Source organism: Olea europaea, unplaced genomic scaffold, assembly GCF_002742605.1.
Source record: "Olea europaea var. sylvestris unplaced genomic scaffold, O_europaea_v1 scaffold343, whole genome shotgun sequence".
In the NCBI taxonomy this organism is placed as follows: Eukaryota; Viridiplantae; Streptophyta; class Magnoliopsida; order Lamiales; family Oleaceae; genus Olea; species Olea europaea.
This window is the reverse complement of record NW_019253349.1, coordinates 544,795-557,770: the sequence shown is the minus strand read 5'-3', so window position 1 is coordinate 557,770 and position 12,976 is coordinate 544,795. Positions and strand designations below refer to the sequence as shown.

The 12,976-nt window shown below is 31.4% G+C and overlaps 1 protein-coding gene across 1 annotated transcript; it reads left to right on the top strand.

Moving 5' to 3' along the window:
- Positions 1 to 902: 902 nt before the first annotated feature.
- Positions 903 to 1,770, top strand: LOC111386132 (zinc finger MYM-type protein 1-like). The gene is made up of 2 exons (XM_023010571.1): positions 903 to 1,227; positions 1,589 to 1,770. The coding sequence occupies exons 1-2, from the start codon at positions 903 to 905 to the stop codon at positions 1,768 to 1,770; spliced, it is 507 nt and encodes a 168-aa protein (XP_022866339.1).
- The last annotated feature ends 11,206 nt before the right edge of the window (positions 1,771 to 12,976 follow it).

The window sequence follows — 12,976 nt, the reverse complement described above, 5'->3', positions numbered from 1 at the left end:
TGATTCAAATCGATGTGGGTATGTTGTTTAATTCTTAAAGAAGTCCCATTCATAAAGTGAGTTAATTTGTAGTAGAACATGTGAAATTGTGAATTTATGATCCTTTTGTCATTATGAATTATCCTCACTCACTTTAAGTAATAATTGGATATCAAATGTTTAAATCCAGATATCAAATGAATGGATACTTTCAACGAAAAAGGAACGTAGATAGTGTTGATGAGGGGGTATCGAATAATGTGGAGTTTGATGTCACAAAACTTCCAACTGATCCCGGTCTAAGAATATACCCATTTTGGATTACAATGCTAACATTCGAGATGAAGTTCGAAGAGCATATATGTTAAACGGTCCTTGTCAGCTCCAAGATCATGACTTTCCAAAATGACAATTTGGAGTAACAATTAGACGATTCAATCCTTCGTGGTTTAAAGAGTTTGGTAGTTGGTTGGAATAAAGTGTAGAGAAGGATGTTACTTATTGTTTGTATTGTTATCTTTTCAGAACAAATTCTGGAAAGCAAGGTGGAGGTGAGTCTTTTGTTGGCGAAGGTTTTACATACTGGAAAGATAAAAAAAGGTTTCATACTCATGTTGGACTTCATGATAGTGCACACAATCAATCTCGCATTAAGTGTGAAGTGTTGATAAATCAAGAGCAATACATTCAATCAGTTTTCTACAGACAGTCAGAACAAGCAAGAAATGCATATGTTACACGTCTTAATGCATCCATTGATTGTGTTCGAGTTCTTTTGTGACAAGGGCACTCATTTCGAGGTCATGATGAATCTAAGGATTCTCTCAATTCAGGTAACTTCTTAGTGCAATTGCAATTTTTTGGCTGCTCATAATGAAGTTATTAATGCCGTCACATTGGGAAATGCTCCTTACAATTGCAAAATGACATCACCTGATGGTCAAAAGGATATAGTAAATGATTGTGCTATTGAAACGATCAATGTTATTATCAAAGATGTTGGTGACTCACTATTTCCTATTCTAGTTGACGAATCTTGTGATGTGTCAATGAAGGAGCAAATGTCTATCGTTTTACGTTATGTAGACAAAAGTGGGCATGTCAATGAACGTTTCATAGGGATTGAACATGTTACAAGTACCACGGCTCTATCACTTAAGGCTGCAATTGATAAGGTATTTTCTAGATATAACTTGAGCATGTCTAGATTGAGAGGACAAGGTTATGATGGAGCAAGTAATATGCAAGGTAAGTTTAATGGTCTGAAAAACACTCATTTTGAAGGAGAGTCCATGTGCCTTTTACATTCACTTTTTTGTTCATCAACTCCAATTTGCGCTTGTGACTGTGGCAAAGAAGATCATCCCTATTGCTAACTTCTTTCGTGTGGTTGGGGACGTGATAAATACTGTTGGAGCAGCTTCCAAATGTTGTGATCTTTTTCGAGAAAAACAATTAGACTTTATTGTTGAGGCATTGGAAAAATGTGAGATTTTAAGTGGACGGGGACTTAATCAATAAACGACTCTTCAGCGCTCTGGTGATACACGATGGAGTTCACATTATAATTCTTTGGTCAACTTGCTTGCCATGTTCTCTTCTGTTTTAGATGTACTTGCAATGATTGTTGAAGATGAATCTTGTTCTTATGATCAAAGATCTGATGTAACAAATTTATTGGAGTCGATACAAAAATTTGATTTTGCATTTAATCTACAGTTGATGAGAAGTGTGTTGGGATGTCAAATGAACTGTCAAAGGCATTGCAAAGGAAAGATCAAGATATTGTGAATGCAATGCAATTGGTGAGATTGTGCAAACGACGACTCTAAATAATGAGAGACGAAGGGTAGGACTCCTTTTTGGAAGAAGTATGTTCTTTTTGTCAACAATATTACATTCATGTACCCAACATGGATGATATGTTTGTACGCCTTGCATTTCGTGGTTGCCCTCAGTGTAATTCTCCAGAAATTACAAATTTACATCATTATCGAGTATATTTGTTCTACTCTGTCATCGATTTACAACTTCAAGAATTGAATGATCGTTTCTCGGAGGTAAATACAGAGTTACTCCTTTGTGTAGCTTGTTTATGCCCACAAAATTCATTTTCTTCTTTTGACAAGAAAAGCTTGATTAGACTTGCTGAGCTTTATCCATTAGATTTCTCTGTAGTAGATGACATTGTACTTAGCGATCAACTTGATACTTATATTTTTGACATGCGCTCTAACAAAGAGTTTGAAGGGTTGAATGACCTTGGTGATCTTGCGGAGAAGTTAGTTCTGACAAAGAAAGATAAGGTATATCGATTGGTTTACATACTTTTGACTTTAGTATTGATTTTACCGGTTGCCACCGCTACTATGGAGAGAGTCTTTTCTGCAATGAGCATCGTAAATAATAGATTACGCAATCGGATGGGTGATCAGTGGATGAATGATAGCACTATTGTTTATGTAGAGAGATATATTTTTGAAGTTCGATAATGAAGTTATTGTACGACGATATCAAAATATGAAAACTTGCAAGGAACAAGTTTAATATATAAATTATGTCGTTTTTAGTGTTGCTATAATATTGTTTTATTTTTTTATCATCATTAAATCTTTGTCCAAATCCTCGAAGTTCGGCGTCGAAAAATATTGCCCGCACTGAACACAAATCCTGGCTCCGCCCTAACAGAACATATATTGCTTTTTTATAAGCATTATTATATATTTTATACAAACATGTCCTTAATCTTATACTACTGTTCAAATTATGAAAGAAGTATAGTCATTCATTGGTCAGTTGTAAGCGCAACAATGAGGTAGGCAGCTAGGTGGGATAACTTGGGAATTAAATAGAGAATACCAATTTCAAGATCAAATACATATTATATTATATATTTCACCATTTTTAATTAGCAAACTTGCATTAAAAAATTTGTTGGAGGGTGACAGATATACCGAACATGGAATCTCCTGTTTACTTAAAGGGCCACCTAAGTACGAATCAATTATTTAGTGTCTATTAAGAGTAAACCTGATTAGTATTATAAGATATATTTAATATCACAATTTACGTACTAATATTGACAATATCTTGTCTGAAAGGGCAGTTTATGTGTAGTCAGATTCTTAAATGAATCACCATCTAGTTTTTATATCACAACATTTCATGCTCAAAGAATAGAGAGTAAAAGTACGTGAATCATGTTCGTCATCTCATATTTGTTCAAGATCAAATTTATGCAAATAAAAATTCGTTACTATTATTGTTATTATTATTTTTTAAGAGTAAGACAAAATATTTGCATTTAAATCTCGCTACAATCCATTTATAATAAAACATTGCCTATCTTGCCTTTAAATGAATCCGACTTACAAAATAGCGAGTATATTGAAGATCGAATATAAGCCTTTGTTTGCGCCATATTATTGGAATGAAAATGCAATTTTGAATAGTATATTGATGAGAAATGTATGGTTAAAAAATTAGGAAATGTTTTGGATTTACATATAATATTATTTTATTAAATAATATATGGTTGAAATGATGTTAAATCACTGTTGAAAAATGTATTTTTTTCAAATAATGTGGCTCAAAAAAGGCCTAAATAAATACAAATATTCCTGTTGGTTAGGCATACAGAATAAATTAAATATGAAGAATCGATAAAAAAAATGCCTTTAGTTGTTTTTCAATACATTTTTGACACGTTAGCACATAATTTCTTCTTAAATAAAAGGAAATATTTCAATACATTTTCTGACAAATCGTAATATTACACCCTTGGTATCTTTTCATTTGCTAAAAAGAGGTCATGTTTCAATGTGTTAAAAATGTATTGTGGAAAACAAGTTTGGAAGATCATATATAACCTCTTCTACCATAAGTTATATGCTAAGCCTCTGTTTGGTTTAGCTAAAAATGTTAATAAAAATTGAAGTCAAAATCACAATTTATTTTAATAATACTTTTTATGGAATTCACAATTTTTCAACCATAGTTTTATCAATTTTTATTAAAATCTACTAAAAAATTATTTTATTTTTTTATCAGAACCAAACAAGGGCTGAACATCACAATGAAGAATATTAGGAGTAAATTATACTACATTAATATGTGGTATTTCTAAGAATCTCATTTAACGTAAATATCACCACATAATAGGGTTCAGATTTCCTTTTATCATCACGAAAACTACAACATTCTCGTATGGTTACATCTAAAAATTCCACAATTAAGTAGTCATTAATTAGTATCAAAGTCACATAAAACTCTTGAAATGAACATGGTTGGTGAGATGTCACTCACGTGGGACACAAAATTGTTTGACATAGAGATCAAAAATACCTATCTATAACAATTATTGAAGCATTTTTTTTGTAATATTCTCTTAGCTATGCATACGTATTGGAGATTAGGTATATGAAAAATATAATTTAGTGACTTGATTTAATGTTTATTGAAAGTATATATAGGGTTTTCATGGAAGCATATTGACCCTTGGATCAACTTGTACCTGATCAAATATGGCGAATATTATTTATTAGAATGTTTAAGACCCCGAGTTAATATTTTTGTTGAACAAAGGATGTAACAATGAGATTAAGTGGGAATATTGATATTACCATATGTCACATAGCGAAATTATGTGTATATTTTGTGTACAATCTCAATTTAATTTTGTTAAATTGACGTACATAAGTAAATTGATCTACACACAAGCATATAAACATCAAAGTAAAAACTTGAGGTTGATGATCGAACTTCACTGACATTCCATATAAATTATTTATGATCGTCAGATATCTCAAAATGCCTGCTTATAACAACTTAGCTCGAGCCTAGCTTGACACTGTCTACAATTTGAACCAGGCCAGAAGGGTGTAGGCTCATTCTGCCCCATGGCCCTGTTTATAGGGTTAGCCTCCCTTAGCCATATATTTGATAGGATCGAACACTCGAAAATAGGGTCGGCACTATAATTGTTGGCCATGGAACTCCGCCGCACATGCTAAGCCAATAAGTTTAGGATTTTTGAAACCGTTAAAATAATTATAGTACATGTTTGATGTAGATTTTTTAAGAAAATTGATTCTAAAAAAAATAATAAAAAAATTGAGTGTTTATATCGATATAATTTTATTCGGAGAATAAGTAGTAGAAAATGAGTTGTAAAAAATACGTTTTTAAATATTGTCGAATAATATGCAGATGAAATCATGCATATATGTATACATCCATGGATGGATTGATCATTACCATAAATATCAACATATGATCGTACATTGTGCCTGATACATGATGATGGTAGGTGGGATTATAATATATGGAAAAGACAGACATACCCCGTTGAAAATTGTCCAAAGGATAGATGGATCCGCATTAATAGCTTCATGAATTTTAAAGATTGAAAGTGAAAATTAAAAAAAGAATCGACAGAAGAAAACGCAGGTACTGTTGGGGCTTGACTTTACAGTTTGGGCGACTAAAACTGAAACTTTCTCACCAACTTGTATTTAATAATATTCACAAGCAATCGCCTCCCCTACCTTATTTTGAAATTGGTAATTCTGGAACACTAGTCCACAAACAATTTTTGTATGCATTTGTGTTAGGAAATTGTTGACCCTCGAATTTATAGGAACCCTAGATTCTATGAAATTAATTTATTTGTTTGCGAAGTAGTACTTATTAATTAATTTGAGAGTACTGAATTAGAGTGCTAGATATATAAATGTTACACTGAGACATTCTCTAAGTGCGTTAACGGATGCAAGGTGATTAATCTAGAACCATACTTTTTTTTTAAAATTTTTTAACCTAATGTCATGTAAGATGCCTTAAGAGCTTTGTGTTTATTTTTATTTTATTTTATTTTTTTGAGGATGTAATCGTATTTAAGCCATTTTTTATCTATTTTTCGTTCTACTAGATCAGGTACCATTTTACAACGTTAAATACTAGTTTTGAGTGACTACAACAAACGCAGTTATTTATACTCTCATAATATATTTCATATGCAATACACCATTTTAAAAAATGACAATATATCACTGCAAAAATTTTTACTTTCGATGACAAAGAATTTTGACTGAAAATCTTTTCCAACAATCGATTTTGATGACACAACTCAAAAATGACTTTACCACAAAAAAAAAAAAAAGGAAAAAAATCATTGTTAATAGTGAAATTTCCATAGCGTATAGTACATTGTATTATAAACAAAATAATAAAATAAAAAATCCCATAATATTGTGAGCAAAGCAATAGGCATTTAGAACTAGGAATAAGTTAATAGATCGATTATCATTGTTTACGACCTTCGTTTTTTGACACTTAAAGCGTAGTTATCCTTTAAAGACTAGAGAATTCGCCAATCTAGTTTAGACATTCTTAAAATGTGAATTTGACTAGTATAATATTCATGACATTATTGGACATAAGTAAAAAGGTGAAATAAAAGGAAGAAGTTAAAATTCGCCAATCTTGTTTTCATTTACAATTAATCCATTTTGGCTTGGGTTCACAAAGGAATTGATCATGGAGGCTACTTTTCACGCTTGAATGTGTGAAAAATGGAAATGCAAAAAACACTTTTCTGCACAAAATCACAAGAGTGGATGGCCTTTTTCCATGTCCAATTTTGCTTGGAAGGCTGAATTTTTTCTCAAGATGCTCGTGAATTCAAGTCTTTTACAAGTTGAAATGCAAAACTTTTATGCTTCCATTTCTCTAAGTCAATAAATTTATTGACAATTCACACGAGCAGAGAATGTTACGTTTTCACGCATCAGAAAATGGCCCTCAACAATTAGGTCAAAACCATCAAATATGAATACTGGGATGACAGATAGTGCATGAATTTCATGAAACCACTGACAAATATCTTAATAATTAAATATTTGTGACTATCAAACAACATCGAACAAATGAAACAAGGGCAACCTAATGGAAAACAACTACTGTTTCTTGTAAATTTTTTTATTTTTTTTATTTTTAATTAGGTTCTTCGATTTAAATCATCTAGTATAACAAGTCTTGGCCTTCCAGCTTAAGATGAAGTTCAATATGTTTAGAAGATTAATCCAAACTCTTATATGATGACTAATTTTTTGTGTTTAAATGATATTGAATTTACCATGACCCGCAAGATTATAGCTTTTTTGAGATTATCAATCTAAGCCATAGTCTTGAAATTTGATTGTTATATTTGACCATTAGATGAATCAATTTTCATTAGAGCTTATTGAGCTCTAAGTACTAAAGTTTCATTAATATAAAAGAATGATTAACCTGTTAATATAAAACAACCTGTCGTATCAAGGGAAGGCAAACCAAAACCTCACTTTAGTGGCTTGTTTTCTTTGTTTATTATTTAATGAATATGTAGTTATAAGATTATGTGAGCATTTAATGTATTAAGGTTAGTTTTCTCTATTTCATAGGACTTAGTGTATTAGCATATTTTCATTTTTAAAAGAAAGAAAATGGGATCAATGTATTATTTCTTCAAATTTGTTGTTTGTAAGTGCGAGGGCTATTGTTGCTTCAACTATTAGTATGGAAGGTTGGAGTATCCCAGAATTGACATACTTTTCTCATATTATTTTCTTGACGAACAATTTGTGTTCATGGCAATTATTTTTTCTATACTTTAAAAATATCGAGTTTAATTATTATCAACGTCATCGAGGTCAAATAATTCCCTTTTCGTTATAAATTATTTATAGAACCTTTTTGCTTAAACAAACCCCAATGGGCACAATTCTTATTTTCTGCCTCAACTTGAAGAAATCTAAAATGACAGAGAGGTCAGGTGACACCAGTTGCAAGAAGCCCGCCTACCCTTCTACTGTGTATCATTTGGCACTATTCATGCATACTATGGGAAATTTGTTTTACGTAGAATTAGAGGAAAGAAAATGAGGAGAGAAATTTTTTGATTTATATTGTTTCCTTTTGGATAAGATAAAATTAAATTTGAGCAGTGAAAATAGAAGAAATTTATCTCTCATTGTTTGGATACAAGGACAGAAATTTTTTTATGCTTTTCAAAATTCAAATAAGAAGAAATTTTTGGTGGGCAGGTGAAATTTACTCACTTTCCCGATTCATTTTGTTATCCCAAAACCTCTGAATCCAAGCAGAGTTTTTTACTAAAGAAAATTATGACTGTTTAAGATTTGTTGATGAAGCTGGACAGGAATAGTCAAATAGGCAAGTGGGGACCTTGATTCTTAGAGAGGAGTTTTTTACTCTTTTGTTTTTGGATTTGGTTCTTGGGATTTCAAGAAATAAAAAGGGGTTTTAATAAATTCAGTCAGATTGTAATAACATTTGATTTTGACGATATAAAGTTTAATAATTGTTGAAGCCAATAATTCCAAATGTGAAAGTCAAGAAGAGACCATTTTTCTTGGTTCTTGACATGAAGAGTTTTTTCTCCTCTCCCTTAGACCACCCTACCACCTACACACATGAATACAGTGCAAACTCTGATGGCACTGCCGCATTCATACGTAAAGATCAAAGAATTAGTAGGCCTGTCCGACTAAAATGTATAATGGTATATGAAAGTTATTACTTAGTCGATTTAGTCTGACTTTACTTGTAGAATTATTCTATTGAAAGTAACAAGTCACTTTTTAACAGTTTCTAAATGATTAATCATACAAGTCCAATTCCCTAGGTTTGAGTACCATAGTTTGTAATATGAAAACAATCAATAACACCAATATGATGATGGAGAAAATTCAAGTGGGAAAAACTTCTGGACCAAGCTAGTCACCTCCACAATAAATATGATTGTTATAGTTAGATACTGTCTAGTCAACTCCACTAAAATTCCCAACCTACTTGCAACTATTCTTGTTTTTATTCTTGCGATTGTAATCCAACCTTCCTCAATTTTCAGCGACATCTGATGTTGCAATTGAGAAAGTACATTCCTTGTTGTACAAAGGAAGTAGGTGTTTTGGATTCTGGAACTTTTATATTCTTCCTAATCTATGGTTGTAGGTTCTCAAGAATGAATGATTTGAATCCTAGGTTGAATGTGTTCTTGGATCATCAAAGGATGTTATGAATATGATATGAAGTAGAGGCACAAAGAACAACCACCAAGAAAATCGTGCAAGGCTTAGGTATTTATAGTTAGAGATGTTTACGTATTATAGGCTGTGTAAAACTTTCTAAAATCACGAATTAGTGTTGGCTGAATAATACCGTCGCTCAAGCGATACTTCAACGAAAAAGTGAGCGACAATCTTTCGCTCGAGCGAAGTCCTAGCGAAAAGCTAGTGAAGTTCATTAAGGTGAGCGAAAATGCGGCGTTTCTTTTTCCTTGTTTTAAGCTCAATCTCTAATCCTAAACTATCTTATCCAACTATACAATATTACTCCAAACTCCTTGATCTTTACATATATTTAATTTAGTCATTTTTGTTTACAGAATTGCCAATTACAACACAAAACCTGAAAAACTTCCCTTCTGGCATTCTGTGACAAAAGTACGCAATTGAAGTCAAGGTAGTAAAATAAACAAATTTAAACAATCTAAATTACCCTAGCTCTTCTGTCTTTTGCATTCCTTAATATACATGCTTTCTGAAATCTAAAAATCAAATACTCAGTGTAAAAGCAAGTGATATATGAAATGTTCATAATCATAAATAAGCATGCTAGTTTGAGACGTGATATTAATGTCAATCAAAACACCCACCGAAACATTAATGTTACGAAACATCAAAACTCAAACAACTATGCATTATGAATTGGAATGCAATGCAATGCAAATTCTCCTCCGTACTACAAACTCTCAACATTTTTATGCAGTATATAAATGTATTTATATCTTTCTCCAACAAACCCTAGATATAAAATGCAAATGAATGTCAATCCAAATTCAATTTCAAACTTCTCCCCCTATGTATATTTCTCCCCTTTGTATATACTCTCTCTTTCTTTTTGTTACAAATGACGAACGGTGCAATTTCAAACTCAATTTTAGCAACAATATGTAACAACTTAAAAATACAGTTGATAGCATGCACAAGTATAATCAATGATTAGTAAACTTTCTCACATACTCATCTTAAGTTAAACTGGAGTAAATTAAATAAGTGACCCATGTAAAGTGTTACTAATTATTTTGTAAACAGGACTCCAAACCTTAATTTTGTGAGAAAGGACATGCAAAGCATTACTGTCAATAAGTTTATTATCCAACTTATGAAAGTTAAACCATTAATCACATTAGGACCTTTAAATGAAGCTCATTTTGTATGTATATTTTGATCTTTTCTTTTCTCTCCCTAACTTTGAGCATACATTTTTCATATTTTTCAATATTTTTAAAGCTCATCAATTTTTACATCTTAAGTACAGATCCTTCTTTATTAAGCAACTAAGATCACTCTGTAGCGAGTTTTAGGTCAGCTAATCCAAGTCAATTGACCATGGGTACCAGGTTTTGAGACACCTTGCAAGCTTAATTGTCTGAGTCAAATGGGCTCCGAAGAATAACATAAGATATTGAACTTATTATTATGAGAAGATATAGTTGAGTTTAGTTCTAACAAATTTGGTCAATTCATGTTCAAAGTCACCTTACTAATAAGTGACTACTATCCCAAATCTCACACATGCGGTTAAATCTCACTTACAATATTATAGTGTGTGTAGTACAGATGGTACATGAAAATACCTATACTAAATACTCCATAGCAATCTAAGCAAGTAATGGAAAATATGCTACATCTCATCAATTATGCTTATACATGATCGCAACACACAAGTTCAAGAATGTTATATATCATGCTGTAGTAAAAATTTCCATCTCCCTCCATTTTTTTGTTTTTCAAATTTTTTTTCTTTTTATTTTTAAGATATGAATGCGCTACACACAAAACAAAACAAAAAAGTACATTTACTAATGCAAACAAAACGAAAATGCACGTGCGAGAAACAATTACCTAAACGACAAACAAATAGATGTGATGCATGCACAAATTAATGACTCATAATAATAAAGAACAAGCATGCATCAGAATTACCTTGACAAAGAATTTTGACTGAAAATCTTTTCCAACAATCGATTTTGATGACACAACTCAAAAATGACTTTACCACAAAAAAAAGAAAAGAAAAAAATCATTGTTAATAGTGAAATTTCCATAGCGTATAGTACATTGTATTATAAACAAAATAATAAAATAAAAAATCCCATAATATTGTGAGCAAAGCAATAGGCATTTAGAACTAGGAATAAGTTAATAGATCGATTATCATTGTTTATGACCTTCGTTTTTTGACACTTAAAGCGTAGTTATCCTTTAAAGACTAGAGAATTCGCCAATCTAGTTTAGACATTCTTAAAATGTGAATTTGACTAGTATAATATTCATGACATTATTGGACATAAGTAAAAAGGTGAAATAAAAGGAAGAAGTTAAAATTCGCCAATCTTGTTTTCATTTACAATTAATCCATTTTGGCTTGGGTTCACAAAGGAATTGATCATGGAGGCTACTTTTCACGCTTGAATGTGTGAAAAATGGAAATGCAAAAAACACTTTTCTGCACAAAATCACAAGAGTGGATGGCCTTTTTCCATGTCCAATTTTGCTTGGACGGCTGAATTTTTTCTCAAGATGCTCGTGAATTCAAGTCTTTTACAAGTTGAAATGCAAAACTTTTATGCTTCCATTTCTCTAAGTCAATAAATTTATTGACAATTCACACGAGCAGAGAATGTTACGTTTTCACGCATCAGAAAATGGCCCTCAACAATTAGGTCAAAACCATCAAATATGAATACTGGGATGACAGATAGTGCATGAATTTCATGAAACCACTGACAAATATCTTAATAATTAAATATTTGTGACTATCAAACAACATCGAACAAATGAAACAAGGGCAACCTAATGGAAAACAACTACTGTTTCTTGTAAATTTTTTTATTTTTTTTATTTTTAATTAGGTTCTTCGATTTAAATCATCTAGTATAACAAGTCTTGGCCTTCCAGCTTAAGATGAAGTTCAATATGTTTAGAAGATTAATCCAAACTCTTATATGATGACTAATTTTTTGTGTTTAAATGATATTGAATTTACCATGACCCGCAAGATTATAGCTTTTTTGAGATTATCAATCTAAGCCATAGTCTTGAAATTTGATTGTTATATTTGACCATTAGATGAATCAATTTTCATTAGAGCTTATTGAGCTCTAAGTACTAAAGTTTCATTAATATAAAAGAATGATTAACCTGTTAATATAAAACAACCTGTCGTATCAAGGGAAGGCAAACCAAAACCTCACTTTAGTGGCTTGTTTTCTTTGTTTATTATTTAGTGAATATGTAGTTATAAGATTATGTGAGCATTTAATGTATTAAGGTTAGTTTTCTCTATTTCATAGGACTTAGTGTATTAGCATATTTTCATTTTTAAAAGAAAGAAAATGGGATCAATGTATTATTTCTTCAAATTTGTTGTTTGTAAGTGCGAGGGCTATTGTTGCTTCAACTATTAGTATGGAAGGTTGGAGTATCCCAGAATTGACATACTTTTCTCATATTATTTTCTTGACGAACAATTTGTGTTCATGGCAATTATTTTTTCTATACTTTAAAAATATCGAGTTTAATTATTATCAACGTCATCGAGGTCAAATAATTCCCTTTTCGTTATAAATTATTTATAGAACCTTTTTGCTTAAACAAACCCCAATGGGCACAATTCTTATTTTCTGCCTCAACTTGAAGAAATCTAAAATGACAGAGAGGTCAGGTGACACCAGTTGCAAGAAGCCCGCCTACCCTTCTACTGTGTATCATTTGGCACTATTCATGCATACTATGGGAAATTTGTTTTACGTAGAATTAGAGGAAAGAAAATGAGGAGAGAAATTTTTTGATTTATATTGTTTCCTTTTGGATAAGATAAAATTAAATTTGAGCAGTGAAAATAGAAGAAATTTATCTCTCATTGTTTG

Excerpts from the sequence above, each read along its gene's own strand:
- LOC111386132 (XM_023010571.1), top strand. The coding sequence starts at position 903 with ATGACATCACCTGATGGTCAAAAGGATATAGTAAATGATTGTGCTATT. Across the intron at positions 1,228-1,588 it reads TGGAGCAAGTAATATGCAAG|ATGTACTTGCAATGATTGTT; the intron begins GTAAGTTTAATG and ends CTTCTGTTTTAG.